This window comes from Diuraphis noxia, unplaced genomic scaffold, assembly GCF_037042655.1.
Source record: "Diuraphis noxia isolate RWA-SAM2 unplaced genomic scaffold, SU_Dnox_SAM2 contig0002, whole genome shotgun sequence".
NCBI classification, from domain to species: domain Eukaryota; kingdom Metazoa; phylum Arthropoda; class Insecta; order Hemiptera; family Aphididae; genus Diuraphis; species Diuraphis noxia.
This window is the reverse complement of record NW_028301712.1, coordinates 85,012,315-85,034,847: the sequence shown is the minus strand read 5'-3', so window position 1 is coordinate 85,034,847 and position 22,533 is coordinate 85,012,315. Positions and strand designations below refer to the sequence as shown.

The following is a 22,533-nucleotide window of genomic DNA, read 5'->3' as shown; positions in this document are numbered from 1 at the left end:
ATAATATTACTGTTATATACTTCACGGAGACTGCAGAATGCGTGCAACAAGTATATGCACCTACCTATATGCTCTCGTTTATATAAACAATTTTTATTATTATTATTGTCCATTGTTTGGACTGTAGTGGGGGGGGGGGGTGCGTGGGGTAAATTACTACCTACTATATGTATATTGTATACCTATAATAATATAATATTATGTAAACGACACGACACAGTATACAATGTACATATTATGAAGCAGCTGTGGAAAACACACACACACAAGTGCGTCGTACACTGCAGTGTTAGTTACTCGTACAATATATGTAGTATAAATGATTTATTCACGTCTCCGAGAGTGTAACAAACGATGTCGTGTGTTCGTTTCTCGGGTGCAATATTCGTTTTGTAAAATCCTAACACGCGCGCGCGGCCCACTACAGCGGCCGGGGCTCCCGCAGGAAACGGCTGCCGGAAATAACACGCGAGCTATATGTATGTGCTGTTCGGCCGTTGTTCCATTCTCTTCCGTGTACGTTGTAATAATAATATATTATATTATATTATTATAATATTATTGTGACGTATAAACACGCCTGGTTGGTGCGGGGCTCGGATGACGGTGAAAAATCCACTGCGAGTTTCGTCTCGCTCCGATTTTTTTTCTTTCTTCTTTCACTTATATATACGCACTTTCAGTATACCTACATACGAACTTTTAACATATTCTTACGTTTAGATACCTATAGCTATAGCTCATGTATATTAATTGTTTCGCAGCTAAAAAATACTTAATTGTATGTACTAAATACATACCAAGTTTAATATACTGTCATATTGATTATGTCAAGATAATACGCTTTATATTATATTTGTATGACATTTTTTTTTTTTATTATGAGGACATATTGTTTCCGTCTTACAAGTGCGTAATATAAAAAATTTTATGCTTAGCAGTTCCAATTTAGTTCCGTTAGTTAAAAATTTGCCCGAGTGACTTGAGCTCTTATAAAAATTAAAGGTAACATTATTATCTAGATTTTCCCGGAGACTTTATATTATATTTTAATTTTAAAGCGAGTTATGATAAAAATATAATAAAACCAGTTGTAACCGGATAAAAATGTCGTCTTTAATTTTTATAAGAGCTCAATTTACTCTATAAACTTTAAACTAGCGGAACTGCTGAGCGTAAAATTTGCTATGCTACGCACTTGTAAGACGAAGACGACACATGCGAGTGCGGAGTCCTCTAGCTAAAGACAATTTACCATCTGTATAAAATTACAACAATAAGAAAATTAGATATTTACAATTAAGAACAAAATATTACGTGTAACGTATAGAGAAAAAAACTCATTGGTAATACCTCATTTACCAATTTAATAGGTCCCTCTACATCATTTATGCTTTAGTCTACGTGGTGGGTTTTTTGAGAGGGTGATCGTGGACATGTGGGATATTAAAGTGTTTGTATGCATTCTTAGATTTTGATGGAAGCGTTTGTACATTATTTCGGCTAGTTATTGTGACTTATAATGTTTATACATTTATGAGTACAAATAATTATTATATTTTAATTCGATTTTTTTGTATCTCCAGTCAAAACTGATTCTAATAACATTTTTGGTTGAATGCTTATTTTATGTAAATTAATTTATCGATGCTAACCATGATTCAAAAGCACTTGGGCCTGACTCTGACAGTGACATTACCTTTATTTGTAAGCCTCACATACGGTTGGTCATTTGTGGGTTATTTCATATTTGGTATGCTAATTTTTGGGTCTATTCCAACATCCAGGTTTAGCCTTTTAAAACCCGTCCCTATTTATCAAAATACTTTGATCGGTATTATAAAAAAATACAGTGAACATTTATAATAACTAAAACGAATGAATATCATACCTTTTCTTTTAAATGTTTATCGTGTACTGTAGCATACAAAGTTTATTTATTAGAACAAGTTATATTATATTTTAGTTTTTCCCTACTGAAATTAAATAATTTAAATTTTTTTCTTATAATCCAATATAGCTATTTTATACATTAGTATTTAAAAACACTTTTGACGTTTAAAACTTTTAATTTGGTTACGTCATTGATTTTTAAACAATTTTCAAAATTTGTTAAAATGCATTTTTTTCTTTTTAATCAGCGTTTTGTTATCATTAAAAGGTAGGTAATCAATAATAAATACATATATTTTATCCTTATTTATCGTGGTTTGATCACGACATGCATACCACCACCATTAGTTAAACAGATCTACCTGTTATACCCTGTATAGCTTGTTATTATAATAGTAATCATTTTACTAGGTGCAATAAACTGCTGATCATAAATTACATTATGCTAAATTATTAAGACTTATATTGTTCAATTTAAAAATGAAATTTGTATTGAAAAGAAACTTAAAACTTACATTATAATTAATTTATATTGTATTTTCGAATAATATGACATTTGTTACCAAGATGTATTGGCTATCCAATATTGTCACATTGTTACAATATAATGTAGATTGTTCATTAAATTATTGACGCTACCTACATTTAATAAATCTTTAACATTTTTTTGTAATTTATTATATTTTGTTGTAGCATTGAACATATTTTTTATCTACTACTTAGGTTAATAAAAAAATTATTATATTCTTAGTTTTTCATAAGTTAAAGAGGTAAAAAACCTTTCAGATGAGTATAGTAGTCATTGCAGTAATCATTTGTGCCAACAGTCTGAAATTACTTGGTTCTTATTTTTTTATAGCGTGATTTAACGTTCTAACGACTTTTGCTTTTATTAGATTTGAGAAGCAACAAAGATGTTGGAAGCTTTGTCCAATCATTGAAGATACTGGTGTGAAGCAGGTTTCCAAGCAACAGTGATAGCTTTTTTATATTATTATTATCAAAAGAGAATAAGTCACGCGATTTTTTTTCTCTAAGAGAGGATTTTATTTTATGTACCTATGTAATTTTCATAGTAATATTTTAAGTGGTGCTTGTAAGAACATCATGGGGTTTTTTTTAAAAAAAAAAGAGTTTTTGTAATAACATCTGTTGAGTTATAAACGTTAGTTAAGGTAAATAATAAAATGAATAATGTCTGATATCATTAAATATTTCTGTGAAAATATTATGTAGTTCTTGTGAATAAAGTCACAGTGTTATACTTAAATATTTACAATGTTTATCTAAATAGTTTGACGAATAAAAAAGGTTTATTGGTTTTTTTTTAGACCATATTCTGAAAACTAAATAAATTTTGACGCGAATTATGACAGTTATATATAATGATTTATGAACGTGAATGTCTCATCAAATTGAATATATAAGAAGTAAGTAGGTAAATACATGGATGTTTTCATTTTTAATATATTAATAAAAAAATGTATAAATGATTACGTTTACACTTGTCACTTCGATATCAGAAATACATTTTATAGAGTTTTGTGAATTTCTTAACGCTATATTTTAATATTGATTTATTTTTATTTCAATTTAGCACTACTTTCAGAATCAATTTTTTGTGGACATTATTAGAAATTAAAAAAAAAAAACATTTTAACCAAGCATTTATTTTCGATTTTAAATTGTAGGTATATTTTGAATAAGTTATGATTATTTTATATTTTTCTAGACCAATTTTTGGTGCATACATTTTATTGTTGCTTAATAATATTGTATATGAAGTAAATAAAAAAGACAAACTCTAAACTTTTGGAGCGTAATCGTGGTGCACTGAAATTAAGGTCATTTAGAATATTATTCAATCAAATATAAAATATATTTATAATTTAATACAATCTTTCAATTTATCTGTGATTTTGTTATTAATTATTATAAAAGTGTTTTATTTTCAAAACTTCAATTTAATTCTTCAATCACCGTCGATAGATGATGGTCTTTTTGGCACATTCTCTAACAATTTTATTAGGTATAGATATCTTAAAAGCCCTCTAGGGTTTATAATTTCATTTTTGACGTTACAATTTGTTCTTGGGAAATAAAGTTGTCACGCGTGGTGACGCCTAAGCCACTAGAATGAGCCTGAGGCTGTTGTACGTTTGAATGGTAAAAATTCGAATTGGGATGAAAAAATATTTGCTTAGGACCGATAGAAAAACATATTCGTTGAGCATAACGAATTGAATCGTACAGTAGCTATGTATAGTCATCTTTTCGTTTTACACTTTAAACGGGAACGTGAAAATACATATATTGGGTTTTGGAACAGAGTAGTTTAGTTATAAAAATAAAAATAGATTTCTATAAAACTTTTTCTTATAGGTATAGCTTAAATATGAAACCATTGACAATATAACAGGCATTCGTTCATTATTTAAATATTATAAGTTAAAAAAATAAAATAAATAGTTTTCCTATGGTTACTGCACGCTTGGCAAGGTTAGCGTGCTTTATTCACTCCCCTTAGTGTAACGTAATGTCATATAATTATTTTTAATTTAAAAGCAAATTATTACATTTTAAAATTTTAAAATTTTAGAAAAACAATTGCATGAAATCATTGAGTTCAGAATTAAATGAACATTCAATAGGGAATATAGAATTTTAGAAAACTATACATTTAAATCATTATTCAACTCTCCAATTTATTATCTTTATGAATAATGTAATATCCATTTACAAAAATATAAATAACATTTATTTAATTTTGTGAATCACTCCGCTTACATTAGAAAATATAAATTATGTCAAAAATACAGTATTTGAGTAAATTGCACTTTGTTGACAAAGTAAATTAAAATAATAAAACAAATTAATTTCAGGATAAAACGTATTAAATATTTTATTAAAAGTATAACCGAGTGAATGTTTATTCACTTTACCAGTGTTAAAAAATAATATAATTATTTTTGTCAACGTATCCAAAGAAGATAAATTTAATTTTTCAATATACAGTACCAAAATAGGTGTTATGTAATAATTTGTATTATATAATAAAAAATAATATTTATATTAATTTGTTTCTTCGTCACGCATCTTTATTTTTTACTTATACATAATATATTTTTCTAGTCAGGGGCTTTAGAAACTATAAACAATTATTAATTATTGTTCAGAACACGACACTAACAATAAGTTGAAAATTGAAACTGTGAGATGAACTGGTCAAGTGTCACGGGTCAATAAAACAGATGCCATAATTCTAGGTGGGTGTGACTGTTGCATTTATTTTCATTTTATAGTTTAACTCGCTTTATAGGCTAGCGATGATGTCAACAATACTAAAATCACGACGACTAAACCTAAACAAAATTGCGATTTTTGGACATTTGAATCATATTTTTTATTTTGTTTTATTTTTGAGATTTGGAAAGATAAAAGAAAATATTATGTAGGTACTTGTTTATTTCCATAAAATTCAATTAATGCAGTTAAATTAATTGTTAACCAATGCTGAAATGTTATTTTGTTAACAATTTATCATTAATTTAGTTTTGTTTTCGTATTCAACTCCACAGGTATTTTGGTATTATTAACAGTAAATTATTAGTTTTTATGATTTAATCCATGTTATATAATTTAGTTCACAATTGGTTGAAATTATTATTTAAGTCATAATTTAAGACACCAAACGTTGGCGTATAAAATACGTGCGCTTCGTATATATATAACTCGAACACAGGTTTTAATAGTACCACGTTATCCTTTATTTCTACGGCGAAAAAAATAAATACACCAATAGAGAGAGATTGACAGATAGCTACTATAATTTATGGTTAAATTAAAGTTATTTTATTTGATATAAATTGAACAGACGGAATTTTTGACTGGTCCAAATTTAGAATTAGTTTGGAATTGTCCGTTATACAGGTTTCGCGAGCGATCGTACCCAGAAAAAGAGTTACAGTAAAACAGTATTTTGCTGTTTTTGGATAAAAATTGTTGGATGGAAGTCGGTAATTTTTGAACATTTTGAGGGTTTTGTTTGAGGAAAACCACGAGGAGTCTATGGACCTGTGGTGATGTGGTTTTGGTTTAATATAATTCATAAAAAGACAAAAAAACATAGTGCCTTCTGGGCCTCAGAGCTATCAACAGTTAGGGTTCATAAAGAAAACACCTAAACCTCCATAGGTCTACATTCTTTCCCGATTGTGTATTATAAAATTTTAATAAACGGACGCATATCGTAATTTCTATACGTTACCAAGCCCAGGTTAAGATAATTTTGGGCCCAGGGGCAAAGAAGAATTTAAGATGCCAAAAGTTATATCAAAATATTAGTGACCCAAAAATAAATATATTTCAGATACAAAAAATGATTTATTTTTTATTATTTAAAAGAATGTTTACAATCTATATTAAATGGCATAGTAAGCAAAATTGAACATATAATAAATAATTTTACAACATAAAACACACGAGGAGGGAGGCCAGTGATAAAAACCATAGTTAATTTTTTTTTAAACTATTTAAATCAAATTAAATTAAATGGTTTGTTAGGCTCAATCACGACACCATTTTCTCTCAAGACGGCGTGGGGGGGGGGGATTACTAGAAAGTGAGTTGGATGCAAGTTCAACGATTTAAAGGTTAAAACGAAACTGTAATTTAGAGTGAAGTTTTTATAAAGTTTTGTGGCTATTATAAAATAATATATATTTATGATACTTTATAATTTATATTTTTTATACAAAGATTAAAATGTTATTTGTATAAGTTTAATTTTTTTTTGTTTTTTGGAAAGCAAACTCTTCAGACATTAAAAAGTGTTAACTGTCAAGTTATATGAGTCAGTAGCTTAACTAGGGTGTGCTGATAGGCCACGGCCACATGCCCTGAAATTTTGAGAAAATTAAAAATTATCTCAACAGTCTACGAAATTACTGTAAATATTTACAAATTTGTACGATCGTAGGTACCGAAAACTAAAATAAAAACTTTATGTCAGTGCGCTATTTAATTATTCAACTGACTGATGACTATACAAGACCTGTATTGTTTTCGTATGAAAACAGCGTACATAAAGTTTTTTTTGACTAATGAGTAGCAATCAGCTAATAACTATGTTTTTATCATCGAAAATAGTTCTAAAGTTATATCTATAATAGCTAATAATAATGCTTATTATTATAACATAGTAACAATAACATATCAATATTATCCATGTATTATAGGAAACATATTACCCAGGGACCTAGTATTGTAGTTTGATACCGATTGTGGGCCTGGGGACATGTGGTTCATTGTCCTCACCTTAATCCAGGCTTGGAGGTAGCGTATAGTATAGCATAATGGGAAATAAATTATTTATCCGTACGGGTTGAACATAAAAAAAACTTTAATATAAATTTAAATAGGTATTTATGTACATACATAATAAATTAGTTGGGTCAGACATTATTGTCCACCTCGTAAGTAATGTTGACGATCCAAAAGAGCGTTTCTTAAGTTAGGTTGAATGGTTGAATGTGTTTATTGGCACCCTTTTTGGATATTAGATTAGATAGATATGGTAATTTTTTTCCTTTTTTCGTATGATTTATGCGAACGGTTATTAACGAGTTGTCGTGTCACGTTTACGCGTACATGTACTTATATACCTATGTGATGCAGTATAAAACTGTTGGAAAAATTTCAGGGCCAGAGCTAAACGTGTGTATTGTAAAACCTCCAGGGGTGGTGGTGTATCATGAACCTCAAAAAAAAAAAACATAACCCATTCAGGGTAACTGATGCGGGATTTAAAAAAAATTGACATACGTTCCCACGGGTTTTGCCAACCGTCGGTTGTATATTAGTGAGGATACATTTGAACGATATCAATTTTATCGAATGAAATGGAATAATAATAAGTTCCATTGTACAAACAATTATGCAAGGTTAAGCAAATAATTTTTTAGTTGACCTATTCAAATATGTCATCACACCTGATAAGTTGTGCTCCAATAATTAAATAATTATATATAGTCAGGTATATGGAAATATGGTTAAGGGTGGTTCGAATTATTACCAATGGCCAGAAGTAAGAACGGACCCTATTTGATTAAAATATTTTGATTGTTGGTAAGAATTTGTATATGTCTTTAGTTATTTCATATTTGTAAGTTGGCCATGATTTCAAACTGGTCGTAAGGAATATAATACTGTACCTGTTAGTTAATTTAAATGTTTTTTTGTTTGAGACATTTTATTTTATGCAAAATTAGTTTTTATTATTCTATCTATATGTTTGATAATAATTTTCGAGTTATTCGAGCATGGTTTTGTATTATTTAATATACATGTTATAACAATGAGATATTTTAACATTATAACAATTAGTGATAGTAATAATGCTATATTTATACTTTTCAAGAGAGTATACATTGAAACTTAAATTTAATATTTATTTTTATTTCGAAGTGTCTTTAATTGTTTTATATTTTTTCGTTACTAATTTTCATTTATAACCACTGGAAATAATAACACAAGTGCCAAATAAATGTTTATTTACTTTACCTGTTTACAAATAATAATTTATTAATACTGTTGGTCACTCCAATTAGTATCACTAGTATGTATATGATGATTTTTGTGTTGTAATCAGCTGTAATAGGATTACAATTTTAACTATTTTTATAGTGGAATTTCGTTTTATTTTACAATGGCTATGATAATAGTAATAAATGCAGGTTAGGTAAGTTTAACATAAAACGAATTAAATTAATTTATCGTATGAATTGTTCGAAGTTTTCGCCATTATGTTCTAAACATGATTCCAGTCGTCTCAAAAATTCAGTAAATATTGCCGCCTTGATTTGATCTTCAGTTAAAATTTCACATGCTGCCTGTATTTTATTTTTTAAGTCTTGAAGATTAACAGGTAGATCTGCATAAACCACGGTTTTCAAATATCCTCATAAAAAAATAATCCAATAACGTTAAATTTGGGGGTCGTGCAGGCCAAGGAATAACGCCATAAGTTATCCGCCAGTGGTTCGGAAATATTTGATCTAATTTTCGTCTAACAATAATTGCATTGTTGGCTAGTGACCCATCTTGCTGAAAATACATATGTGCTCGTGTATCTAGTGAAACATCATCCAACAGTCTTGGTAGTTCGTTGGTCAAAAAATTAAAATATCGTCTACCATTTAAAAAAAACGGTCCTATTAGTTTTCACCTACTATAACAACCCACACCATACATTAATTCCCTAGACCGTTTGAAAATTTGTATCACGTGACCAGTGAAGGTTTGTGTCATTCCAGTATCTATGATTTTGTTTATTCATAATTCCATTGTTAGTAAATGTTGAGTCATCACTCCGAAGATTATGATCGACAATAAAAGGGTTATTATAAAATTTAATATTGAACCAAGCTATAAATTCCAATCTACTAATTGTATCTCCTGCACGCAAATGTTGGACAAAATCGATTTTATATGGGCGCATTTTAAAAGTTTTTGGACATAACCATATGAAACTCCAATTTCGCGAGCAACATGCCTAATATTGATGAACATGGATTAGCTCTTATGTATACTAGTAGGTACCTGTAATTCTGTATCCTCATCAAACATATTTGCTCTAATATGCCCTTGTTGGTTCATTTGTCTGCTAGGAAATATTCCTTCTTGATTTAACCCTTGTATAAGTCGTAGAAAATAATTATAAGGTGGATGGTATCTTTCTGGGTATCGTTCGGCATACGCCATAGCGGCTAGGCGTACATTACGTTGACATTCACCATAAATTAATATTAACTCAACTTTTTCAGCGTTATTCATATTTAAAAAAATTATAAATAAATTATAGGAGTACTTAATAACTAGACATCACGGATAATGCACACACTTGGTAAGAGTCTAGTTACAGAATAAAAGTAAAATTATATTTTTCATCAAACTAAATACCTTAATAATTATATTATCAGATTATCTTATCGTTATTAGAGCTATTGTAAAATAAAACAAAATTCCACTATAAAAATAGTTAAAATTGTAATCCTATTACAGCAGATTACTAAACAAAAATCATCATATATATTTACTCGTGATACTCATTGTAGTGACCAACAGTATTAATAAATTATTATTTGTAAACAGGTAAAGTAAATTAAACATTTATTTGGCAGTTATGTTATTAATTCCAGTGGTTATAAATGAAAATTGCGTTAAACAAGTATTATGCATAAACCCAAATTTTGACTTACTCTAACTTGATCAGTTTTGTAAATAGAAAAAAACTTTTGATACAAAAAATGTTTAAAAAATAATAATCTATCCGATTATGTAGGAAAAAAATAGCGTTTCCATTTAAAAAATGTAATAGTTGTATTGCGCATGCGCACACCAATAGTGTTAAAAATTTGAAATTTATCTGAAACTATGTATTTAGTACTCCCTATCACCTTTCGAAAACTCAATTGCAATACAAGGTCATCCACCTGACATATAGTATTATCTTAAATTGTGATCACACTGTATAAAAATATCGTAAATAAATGAGAATAGTCCAGTAAGTTACTATAATATTCTGGTTTAAGTTTTATTCATGGAATCTGTTATTTTATTTAAAGTGTTGAAATATTGTTGAAATTTAAAAATGAATTGAAATCAAGTTATTTTTATAATGCAAGTTAAGCATAACTTATCTCAACTATTATTTGAAGTAAATGAAAATAATTCGGCTCCAAATGTTATAAATAAAAAGACGATATCCATTCCATTTTTAAAGATAATATACTAAAAAGTAAAAAGGACTAAGTTAAGTTTTAATAACTTTTTCGCTGTTTATGTGAGTGTTAGTTTTAGATAATTTTTTTTAGCTGACATTATACCTAAATAATGAGAATTCTAATAATCATTAATGTTTTTCTTATTTCATTTCTTACCATTTTTTTAGGGTACTTTAGGTCTTAAATTGTTAATGCATACATTTTTAAATATATACTTTGTAATTGTCTATTTATTCGGTTTATTACATTTAATAATAATGACAATAATAAGAAGAACAAGAGTAAAATATAAACATACACATAACTTCTATTTTTCCAATTTATTACAGTTGTTATTACTTTTGAATCTTTTTTTTTTCCTACCAAAATCTCCATTTAATATAATATTATGGGAAACTACATATTGTACTGGTACCCACATAATTATTAAAATAAACAATATATATTTACAAAACTTTTCATATTCCCTAAACAGCCCTATATAAAAGGTAAACGGTTTTTAACTCCGTTTTCCCGAGTTTATGTATTCGTGTAAATATTTAACACAAGTTAGGTGAATGTTACGAGCAATTCAATGGCATTAAATCGTTTAGGATGCTGGACACGAGTAGTATATATTATTATGACGATAAACGATGTACATTTTTAAAATGGTTTAGGTACCATTTAATTACGTATGCGGTATAAGAATTTCAGAAAATTGTACATGACGAACACGAGTGATTTACTTTCATGTAACTATCAGTCCACGCGCTGTAGCGATACCACGATTGACATAATTCATGGTATCGATTGTTTATCGTGTTTATTATTACGACAGGTAGGTGTTTTTGGATACCCGGTGTATACGATACCATCGATGGGTCCAACGAATCGCGGAGAACAAAATATAATATCCGTACAAAACGTAATGTTTCGTGTTCCGTTGGTTTATCAATTTGGCTTTTAGTCCACTGCAACGATTAAAAAACGGTTACTGTTTTATGTGTGAAAAAAAAACAATCGGCCTCCAACAACTGCAGAGGGTGCTGCAGTTATATAGTATTGCGATGATGTCCTCTTTAAGTTGCATGACATGTAACGAACTCTAAACACAACATGTTTCCCATTTATAATATTACAGTTATATATTATATGTATATACACATATTATTGTACGATACACGTCACAACTCCCATACCGGCTTATTGGAAATTCAAAATGCAAATTTGTTGCGCGTGGCTCGTATTTCGTACAGGCGGTGACATAACTGGCGTGTTATATACAGCTCCCCTCCCCCCTCCCCCAGAGTAATCCCCTCTCAAGTGAATAGTACGTTTCGGATATTTTTCAGTGTTTGGTTTCGTGTTCGATTCTATATTACAATATAATATTGTTTTGAGAGCGTCGGGTTGTCGAATCTGTCACATATAGACCGCGCGCGCGCGTGTGTGTGCTGCAGTGTTAGAGGTTTCAGGTTCTCTTCAAATGGTCTCGACCGGGTGACGATCAATAATTATACACACTTCACGATGACAATATATTATTGTAATACATGATATTATAGGCTAGTCAATAATGTTATATACGACTAACGATCAGTCGGCGGCCAACGATGGACGACGGTTTCGAAAACATAAAGCAAGCGGTCGCAATTTATTTATCTTTGCTGGGGTGCTTGCTGGTACAACGGTTCTTTGTTTTTACATGGTACATAATTCCATTGAATGGCGAACGATATCAGTGACGACGCCATAGTATTATTATGATATAATGCGTTATTTGTCAGCCACAGTTTGTCCCAGTGGCCTATATACGTTTTGATGTCCAACCAATACAAACATGACAAATTTGACCATACCATAACATTATAATATGCACGCTGATTGTTCATAATGGCAGACGTATATGTGTAGGAGGGATGTACAAAAAAGCGAGGTTTTTATGTTCGATTTTTTTTTTTGTGTTAGCAGTGACATATTTTATTTAAATATATAACCAGATATGGCATTTTTACCCAAGCCGACAGAGCGATGAGTTCCGTTGGCATAGTATTCGCACTCACCTCCGCTGGGTACTATAGAGGTAATTAAAAACGCAAAGCGTAAATGTTTTGCTCGACAACCGTGCAACGAAAACGTTATTCCTAAATTACACTTTTCTCTATAAAACACTTTAAGTGGGTTCGCCTCGAACGCCCAATGAATGACTGCCCAAATGAAAACAATTTATTTTTGGAAAAAAAATAAACAGTGTTTATTTGTTTTAAATGATAAACAGCTTCGAGCGTTTTTTAAACACAAACAGACGTCCATGCTCGCAATGATATGCCTAAGATTCAATATAAAATCGAAACTAATATATTATCGTTTATTATTGTGCAGTTTTTAATTATTTTATTTTATTAAATAGACTAAACAATTTTATCAAATTGAAATGTTTTACTCTAATGGAACAAATCTAGCTTAACTCAAATAATTTTTACTTTACTAAAATCAGAATTTCATTGAAATTATTACTTATCGAGTGACGAAAAGATAACTTAGAGATGACTTAGTGGAAAAGATTTGTTCAAATATACTTTATAACATTAAAATTGAAGTTGTATATTATGTGTTAAATTATTTTTTTCAAAAACATTTAATTTATTAAGCAAAAGTGAAAACAGAATTTGTTAAGAGTTAAATGTTCACTAAAAAAAATAGAAACCAATCGTATTTACTAACCTATTTATACGCGTTGGCAGTACCGTAGCCAGGATTTTTACAAGGGGGGGGGGGGCAAAAAAATTTTTAATAAAATAACATTAAAATTCAATATATTTCAAATAACATTAAAATTCAATATAGGTAATTCAAATAATTCGTTATCTTTGTGTTTTGTAATCTCTCTAATTTGCTGTTATCAACTTCTACCGTGGTTGGGGCTTATAAAGGTTATTAAGTTATAGGTATCGACGGGTTGCTCCTGTATGGTATCGACATAGAACAATAGTATCATTATATCAGTAGAATCATTTCAACAAAACAATATATATATATTTTTTTTTTATTGTAACTCCAAACCAGTATAATATAGCCAAATTAATTAATTTACATATTATTATTATGTATTATATGATACGGCCAATGGGGGTGCATGGCCCATGTGCCCCCTCCTGGCTACGCCACTGCGCGTCGGTTATAATAATTATAATCATATTATGAATCATTGTCACCCATATCGTTGTTAAGCTAAAAGAACGCAGATAGTCACAAACTCACAACTTTAATCTCGAAATCATAAATAACACTCAGCTTGTTAGGACCAATGACATGATTTGATAGTATTAGAATTTTATCAAGTAATGTATTTTAAAAACACATACATTTAAAATTAATATTAGTCAATAATCTGAAGAAAAATAATTTTTAAGATTAAAACTGTATATAATGAGGTAAAAAAAAAGTTTTTACTATTGAATATGTATATGGCAATTCACCAGAATCTACAAGATTTTAATAATTTTTCAAATAATTAAGTATGCCTTAGGTATATAAGTCTGAAGTGTATCAACTAGGAGTATCAACTGAAGTGGCGCGGCGTAGGTATACAAGTTGGGTCCGGAAAAGTATTTAATTTTAAAAATTTTTTTTTTGGTTTAAACCTTTAGGTGTAGGTTTTTCTAAATCCTTAAAATATTAATTTTTTTTCACTTTTTTATTTATTGGTGAAACCACTATCAAATTTTGATTTTCAAATGGCAACATGTAATTAAAATATCATGAATTAATAAAACCATATTTTTATGAATTTACGTGTTAACATTTTTATTTTTTGTTGATTGGTTTGTGTGAGATACAACTCCTCAAAGTGTTGGTGGTTTTTAATAATTTTTGAATAATTGTAAAGACCAGGAACTAGTGATAAATTCGATATAACCGAATCCAAATTAACGAAATAAATAACAATTAATTAAAGATGATTATTGTACTTTGAACCCTAATCATTTATTAACTTATCATCGACTAATTGGGCCAATTGGATTTATTTTGTTACCTTGATTGAATGATATCGAATTAATCACTAGTTCCTGATCTTTATAATTATTAGAAAAAAATAATTCAAAAAAACTTAATACTTTTCGAGATAATTAGTGTACCAACTTAAAATGATCACCCTGTATATGATGAAATTTTTATAAAATTGAGATTAGTTTTATATTATTGCGTTTTATACCACAAAATTATTCACATCGTTTTACGTTAAGCCGCGAGCCAGTGTTGACGCAAAAGTTAATAAATATATTATAATATGATATAAATATATATGGTTGTAATAATTAAAATATAAATAATTAAATGAATGCAATTTTTTTGGAAAAAATTAATCCAACCTAAAATATTAGGTAATATAGTAGCAATATAAATGTATCATAAAATATAGTATATAACATGCTGACGGATCTTCCTCTTCAACTATAGTTTTTCTTATGCAATGATTTATCATTTAACAGAAATATTAAGACACACATTACAGTCGTCATAATCCTTTCAGGTCTAATACAGACAATAATGATATTCTGGCGATTCCGTATAAATTAAATAATATTATTTGTCTAATCAGATAATCTAGCTAGTAAATAGTTTCTAAATAAAATAATTACACTGCCTATGTATATACAATACGGTCGCATATATTTGCGGATTTCATCGCACCGTGACCGTACAATTATTAATAAGTCTTGTTTCGTCTTGTTTAGTCCTGCAAATTATCATCAATCTTCTCCAATAGCAGCAGTCGCAGATCGCACTCAACTTAAGTAATTATTCAGATAACTACTGACTAAGTTTAATTAAAATATTGACGATATTTCGAAAACACTGACGTCACCATCACCTTAAGTCGTTAACATAAATTTGATGACCATGACAATAGATATTATACTACAATTGGCAAGTTCATACCAATTTGCAACTAATTACAATATTCAATAAATCAATCTGCAGTATAAGCTCAATAAAACGTTACATTGAATATTTTATTGATTTAAGGGGGATAATCGAATAGAAAATAACGCGAATAAATAGTTAAGTATAAAACGTAAATAAATCAATAGTAATGCATTTCATTTTTACAATCTCTATAATATAGGCAGGTATTAGAATGGAATTTAAAATGTAATATACAAAATTACTAAACAAAGAATGAACAGTTTTTTTGATTTTAAAAATGATTAATTAGATTGAAAATATGATGATATCTATTAGATGATCAAAACAGATTAGTGGTAGTAATGCCAGTAACAATAAACATTTCTTTAAAATTAAACACAAATAATATTATACTAAAATACAATACTGGATTAATTCAATTTGATTTACTTTCCTATGTTTGTGTGCATTTGGTTTTTGGTATTGTTGCGATGAGTTAAATTTTACGATTGGGTTAGTAGGTATGTTTTAATTGTAGATTATTATCGAGTGTATTGTTATTAATAAGAAAGTTTATGATTATAATACTAAAAATCAATATCCAATTTACGAATGAGATAAATATGAAGTCATGTTAGGCACTCGTCTTGATGATCAATTCGGAGCAGAGTATATTGGCGTATTGTAATATTAAATTCGACATTCACGATGAATCATTGCATTTGAAAAAAAATATTTTAAGTGTTAAAAAAATAACGCTTTCTGAAATTCCTTCAACATTTTTATATGATTGTTTGTTTTTTGTCAGCTTAAAAAATATGATGAAGAAATATAAATGATTTTTTTTCAAAAATGCTATCTCCACGTTTGATATCAGACTTTGCAACATGCAGCTATTTTAGCACTCTTTTTCATCGGTAAAAATGTTCATAATATGAAAATATAAATCTAAAAAAGCGGGTAAGTAAGTGGATATTGCTTTGCTGTACAGTAGGTTACAAGTGGGTTACTGTAATGGATGGTATTAAATTTTAATTGAATGATTTAATATCATTGTTATACGAAAAACGATTCTGAACGAAGATGGTCTGTTAGTCTAGGATAATTTATACTATATTAATTATATGGTTATTATTTCAAAAAAAGGCACATACCTACGTATAAAATAAATTCAAAATTAATCAAATCAGATTCATTATGTACCTGACTCGCTCAGTCATCCATAATAGATATATAAAATTTATTATAAAGTATTAATAACCTCATTAACTACATTAACTGTTAATATTAGAATATAAAGTATAGGTACTCTAGAAATTTAAGTACCCACGAATAATTTTTTAAATTACAACTATATAATTAAAATTGGTTTCCTCGATTATTTAATATGTAATTTAATTCGAATTTTAACTTAAAACTGTGTATAATTTTTATATTTTTTTGTATCAGAATTAACTATTTACGTGGAATTTTCAATATTTTTAACTACCATTGTGGCAATATATTTAAATATAAAGAGCCTTGTTTTAAATGTTGAAGTTTGAAAACTAAAAAGATTAAAACTTTCAAATGTCTATAAATAACTTTAAAAAATTTGAAATATTTTGAAAATTTTGTTAAGTATAGAAAATGCCAGTATAAGCATTCAGTGAAAATGTTCCATTTTTCTACGGTTATTTTTTTTAGAGTTACACCAATATCTAAAATCGATTTTCTCAAAAAATTATTTTGCGTGAAAATTCCCGTCTTTCCTTAATTTTGTGTTTTTGTTTTTCCCGTTAATTTTGAAAACTCCTTATAATTTAAAAATTCGACCTCTCCAATACACCAACTAGATTCACTTTCCAACCGGAAAAGCTACTGAAGTTGAAAATCTAAGAAAGTAAGAACTATTTCGACAGCTTATCGTGTGCACAGACACAGACACACAAAACTATACAAAAAACACACATCATTGTAAAATCAATACATTCATTGCGTTGCTCAGAATCTAAAATAATTTTTTTAAGGAAATCATGGATTTGGTTTGAATGAAATACTATTTTTAATGTTTTATTCATCGCTACTATTCAACAAAATGTTTTACGGTATAGAAAATCGATGCATCAGATGAACATGAATTGTGAATGAACGAAGAAATAATATATTGGTGTATTTAGGATGCAAAAAGACGAATCAGTCAGATTAATATTACAGAGTCACGAGTGTGAAGAAATTATATGGGAATTTATAAACCATTAATTAGTTGATCCCGGAATAGATAAGGCAAGGCAATGATTTAGCTTTATGATATTTCAATGCATACGAAATTGTGTTAAATAATTTAAGTCAAATTACATTTTGAAAAATAGTATCGTGCAATTCATATATATTACTTATTTATCATGTAATTGAACAATTTTAACATATAAATAAACATATGTATAATATTGAGTTTTGTTCAAAAACAAATTAGTTTATTAATTATGTTAATCCATATGATGCTAAATATATGTAGCAAAGTAAATTAATGAATAGTATTGAGATTGAGAGGCAAGATAAGCATACAGTAAACGGTTAGCACTTACACTCAAATCTACTCAAAAGGATTACAACAAACCAATAGAAATACAACTTGAGTTTACAAAATACAAATAGTATAGTTTTTAAAACATGTTGAAGAAGTTACAACAGAATTACATCAAAATAATTTGTAGTCAATTTCATTAAATCAAATAATAATTATATAAAAGTATAAAACATTAATGTAAATTGAATTTTTTTTTTTGCAAACATTTTTTGTTTTGTTTTTTTGATATAATAAATACCATACAAGAACATTTTATTCGTCAAAAATCTTTGAATGCATGTTAGGCTCGTATGCTAAAAAACTGTTTCAACACACGTCAAACGCAAAAGAGGTTTCTCTGATGTAGAGTTGTATGCGTATTTAAACTAACTTAATGACAAATGTCACGTTATACTAATATTTGCTCTGTTGATAAATTTTATTTTTTAAAGTCATACGATAGTGGTTTAGTTATAATTTAATATTTCTATAATAATTAAAATGAATCTGAAAATTACTCTGGTTTTCAACTTGAATTGTCAATCGAATAGCTTTTTTTATAACTATATATAGTATATACTTTTAAATACAAAACTATAAATTAGATGTAATTATGAATTAGAACGAAATGGAATATATTTTATCATCGCAATAAATACCATTTTACCATTTTTTTTTAGATATATTTGATACTAAAATAATACGATTTTTAATTTAAATACATAATTTATAGTATGTTTATTTAATTGTATGAAATAGTAAAACGTCAAAAAATACCAGTACTTAAACGTATTTCAGAGAAAATTTCTTCATAGAAACTCAAATATCAGTTTGAACAAATATCAATACACCTTTCAGATTCAGTTATTAATTTTATGTTCGGATATTAGTGATGATAATTATTGTATAATATATTTTGATTTATTTGAGGAATGTATTTGAAAACAAAATATCGAATATTTGTACAATTTTATGATACGGTTCTCATTTTAAATGAAAAATATAAATTCAACAAGCTTTGAAGTTTTTATATTTTATATTTTAAAAACAATATCGGGTTGTGATTTCTAATTGAATGACATAATTTTAGAAAGAAAACCGTTTTGTAGGTCTCAAATCTTCAATTAAACATTTATATTATAAAAACCAATGCAAGTATTTATGAAATTATATCGTTTAATTTTAATTGAAAACTTAAAATATCGTAAATAGAAAAATGTCTTTTATTAATACACGATGAAGTGAAAATTGCGTGTAATTATAGTTAATATTTTTAATGAATTGAAGATTTGAGACCTACAAAACGGTTTTCTTTCTAAAATGTTGTCATTCAATAATCATGGATTTTAATAAGCACTCTACTCGTATTCTTCTTTAATAATTATATAATATCGTTTGTAAAATTTGTTTAAATACTTATCATAGTTATTATTTTTTGTATTAGAAAGATTTTCAAATTCATAGGAAATAAAGAAGTGTTTATAAATAAAGTAAATAATTTTTCAAGTTTGAAAAAATGTCTTCTACATATTTTAAATTTTGTTGGTGTAAATATTATTTATTTATTCTTATAAAAATATTTCTATTGACATTCATTTTAAGAAGTGATTATTATTATCGACATCTCCTTTGCTTATAATTTGATTACCTCGACAAACAGCTTTTTTGTTTAATATTATAATATTACAACAGCCATGTTATCAAATTTTAACAAAATTACTGTTAAGGAATTCATTAGGTATGAGAAAATGTATAACACTAATAATAATGTACTTAAAATATGAGTATAAAATGTAGTATAAAAAAATTTAAAAAATAAGTTATTATTGAAAAAAGAGGAGAAATTTGTTATACGGTTGAAGTAAGTTTCACATTTTTAATTTTAGTCTTGTTTGGTTTATCAATTGTAATGACTGTTCTTGCAGGTAACTAATCAATAAAGCAATCCAACAAAATTCAATATATATATATATTATACGTATAATATATATCGGACGATTTACCAAACATATTCCCCCAATTTTCCCTTTACTAATGAATTTTTTCTAAATCAGAGGTAAAAATTTGGAGTTTTTAAATATACTCAAAGATCATATTTTCAAATGGTTGATTCAATGGCATAACAAACATCTTTTTTAAAATTAGAACTTTTGTTTTTTTGTTTGCAAATTATGTAGTAGATGTTTTTTGTTGAAAATTTTATGTAACAAATTAAAAATGATCACGATAAGTCTTTCAGCTATTAAAATGTTTGTATTATAAGAATAATAGTCTTTAAAAATATTTTTTTTTTAATATAAAATTAATGTATCATTATTATGTCTAATATTTACTATACTTTGACCAATTTTACAAATTATTAATGTCGATAGATTAATATCAAGGTACTAAAATGTTCAGTTAAACTTAGCTACCATATCTTACAAACTCATTGTCATGGAACTATGATTCTTTGAACACAAAGTTAAATAACTCAAAATTTACTACGAATTTTTGATTATGATACCTTAAAATTTTCAGAAAAATTGTCAGCTAAATAATTTATTGTTGAAAATTATGTATTCTCATATTATGTAAAACAGACAGTGTGTCTTCTCAGAACATTTCTTAAAAAGTACAAAAATCTTAAGAATTTGAGAATACGGTCTTTAAGTATATTTAAAAGTATCGGAAAATCAGATTTTGATTAACTATACTATAGAAACAAAACAGGGATGAATTTGCTTGGTGAGCCTCTCTATATGTATTGTATTCTAAATCATACAACAAAATAACGTACCATCTTCTAAGCTTATTGATTTATTAATGTTATACAATTCCTATAATATAAGAATTTGCGTCCTGAAACCGATGATGAGCTTATAGGAAATTATGATATTAAACTCTACGGAAAACAAATTAATGACAATGTGTAAGACGAATTTCGCAGTATGAATTCAATTAAATAGCTACCACATACAACGAATAAATAGGTATGCGTTTGCGTTTCATACTTTAATATGGTTTTATGTTCACTATATTTAATGAATGGTGACATAGTTTCAGTCTTTAAGACATTTAAAAAACAACGACAACGTGTAATAATTACTAATTGGATTTTCAAAACTATAGGTGAAATAAATTCTGTAATACAAACTGAATAAGTGTAAAACTAAGCTTTTGTAGGTATAGGAAGTTTCTTATGGACTTTTTTTTTCTATGCGTTTTCACGTAAACTATACGCAACTCATCTGATTACTTACATTACACATATACTCCACAATCATTGTCTGTGCAGGCACGTATACGGTAGGGGGAGGGTTTCAAACCCCCCTGAAATAATTTCTTTGATAATTAAATCAAATTTATTATAAAATATTTTTATAATTACAGAACTGTATAATCGCGATTTGCGTCATACCTAGAAAACTCATATTTTGTGGATAATCTTATTTTATCTTATTTCCGTACTCGGTCGGTCGCCGATAATTTCTATTGAATTGCTAAACTACAATAATTATTATACGATGACGATCGTTTAGTTTTAGTCTGTGTTCGGTATTTGAACGGTTTAGTATACGAGTGCGATAGTGTTAATAGTGTTATGGTTATTTTTGCGAGTTCTATAACTTATAAAAACTGATTAAATAACCAAATTTATTAAATATTATATAAATATATTTTTTTATATATATAATGAAAGCAAATAGTAATCAACCATCATTATTCAATTTTGGTGTAAAAAAAATTAAAAATAACGAAGAAACTGAAAACGAATCGAGTAATATTTAAAATATTTCAACCAAATTTGATGTACCAAACGCTTTGTAGAACTTAATAGAAATATAGACAATGAATCGTTAAAAAATTATTCTCTGGGTATTGGATTAGTTTTATCAGCTTCTAATAATATAAATGATGCAAAAAACACCACCCAAAAATTACCAATTTCCCATCGAACAACAAAGATGGCTGAAACTTCAATTAGATTGGTTATACCGTTTTCCGATTTTATTATGTTGCTGTTTAATTTGTATTGCTATATTCTGTAAGCTCCCCCCCGAAATTTTACTCTGTTTATGTGCCTGTGTCTGTGGATGTTAAATTTACACATTCAACATAAAACCAAAAAGGATTTATGACTCAATACTTCATTTAACTGTGAAGAATATTGACGATTGTTTATTTTTGTGATTCAAACTGAATTAAATCAATAAAGATCCTTAGGTCTCTCGCGTTTTAAAATTATTGATTGGTTTTTAGTTTTTACCTACCAGTCTTTTTTTACATTATCCTAACTCAAACTTAATACTTGTAATGTTTTACTGAAATCATAATTATTACCATTACTCTATGTATTGATATTTTTTACAACTTTGTGTAATGCATTTCAATAGATTTATATTATTTTGAAAACTAATAGAATTTAAATGTTAT

The 22,533-nt window shown here is 27.6% G+C and overlaps 2 protein-coding genes across 2 annotated transcripts in view; both read right to left on the bottom strand.

Moving 5' to 3' along the window:
- Positions 1 to 22,533, bottom strand: part of LOC107164331 (allatostatin-A receptor-like) — a 188,419-nt gene that overhangs the window by 37,509 nt on the left and 128,377 nt on the right. The gene's annotated exons all lie outside the window — the stretch shown is intronic.
- LOC149059029 (uncharacterized) lies at positions 8,664 to 9,191 on the bottom strand. Its single transcript, XM_089218400.1, is given in 2 exon segments — positions 8,664 to 8,861; positions 8,863 to 9,191. Coding segments are annotated over 2 exon segments (345 nt in total). The 5' UTR covers positions 9,010 to 9,191.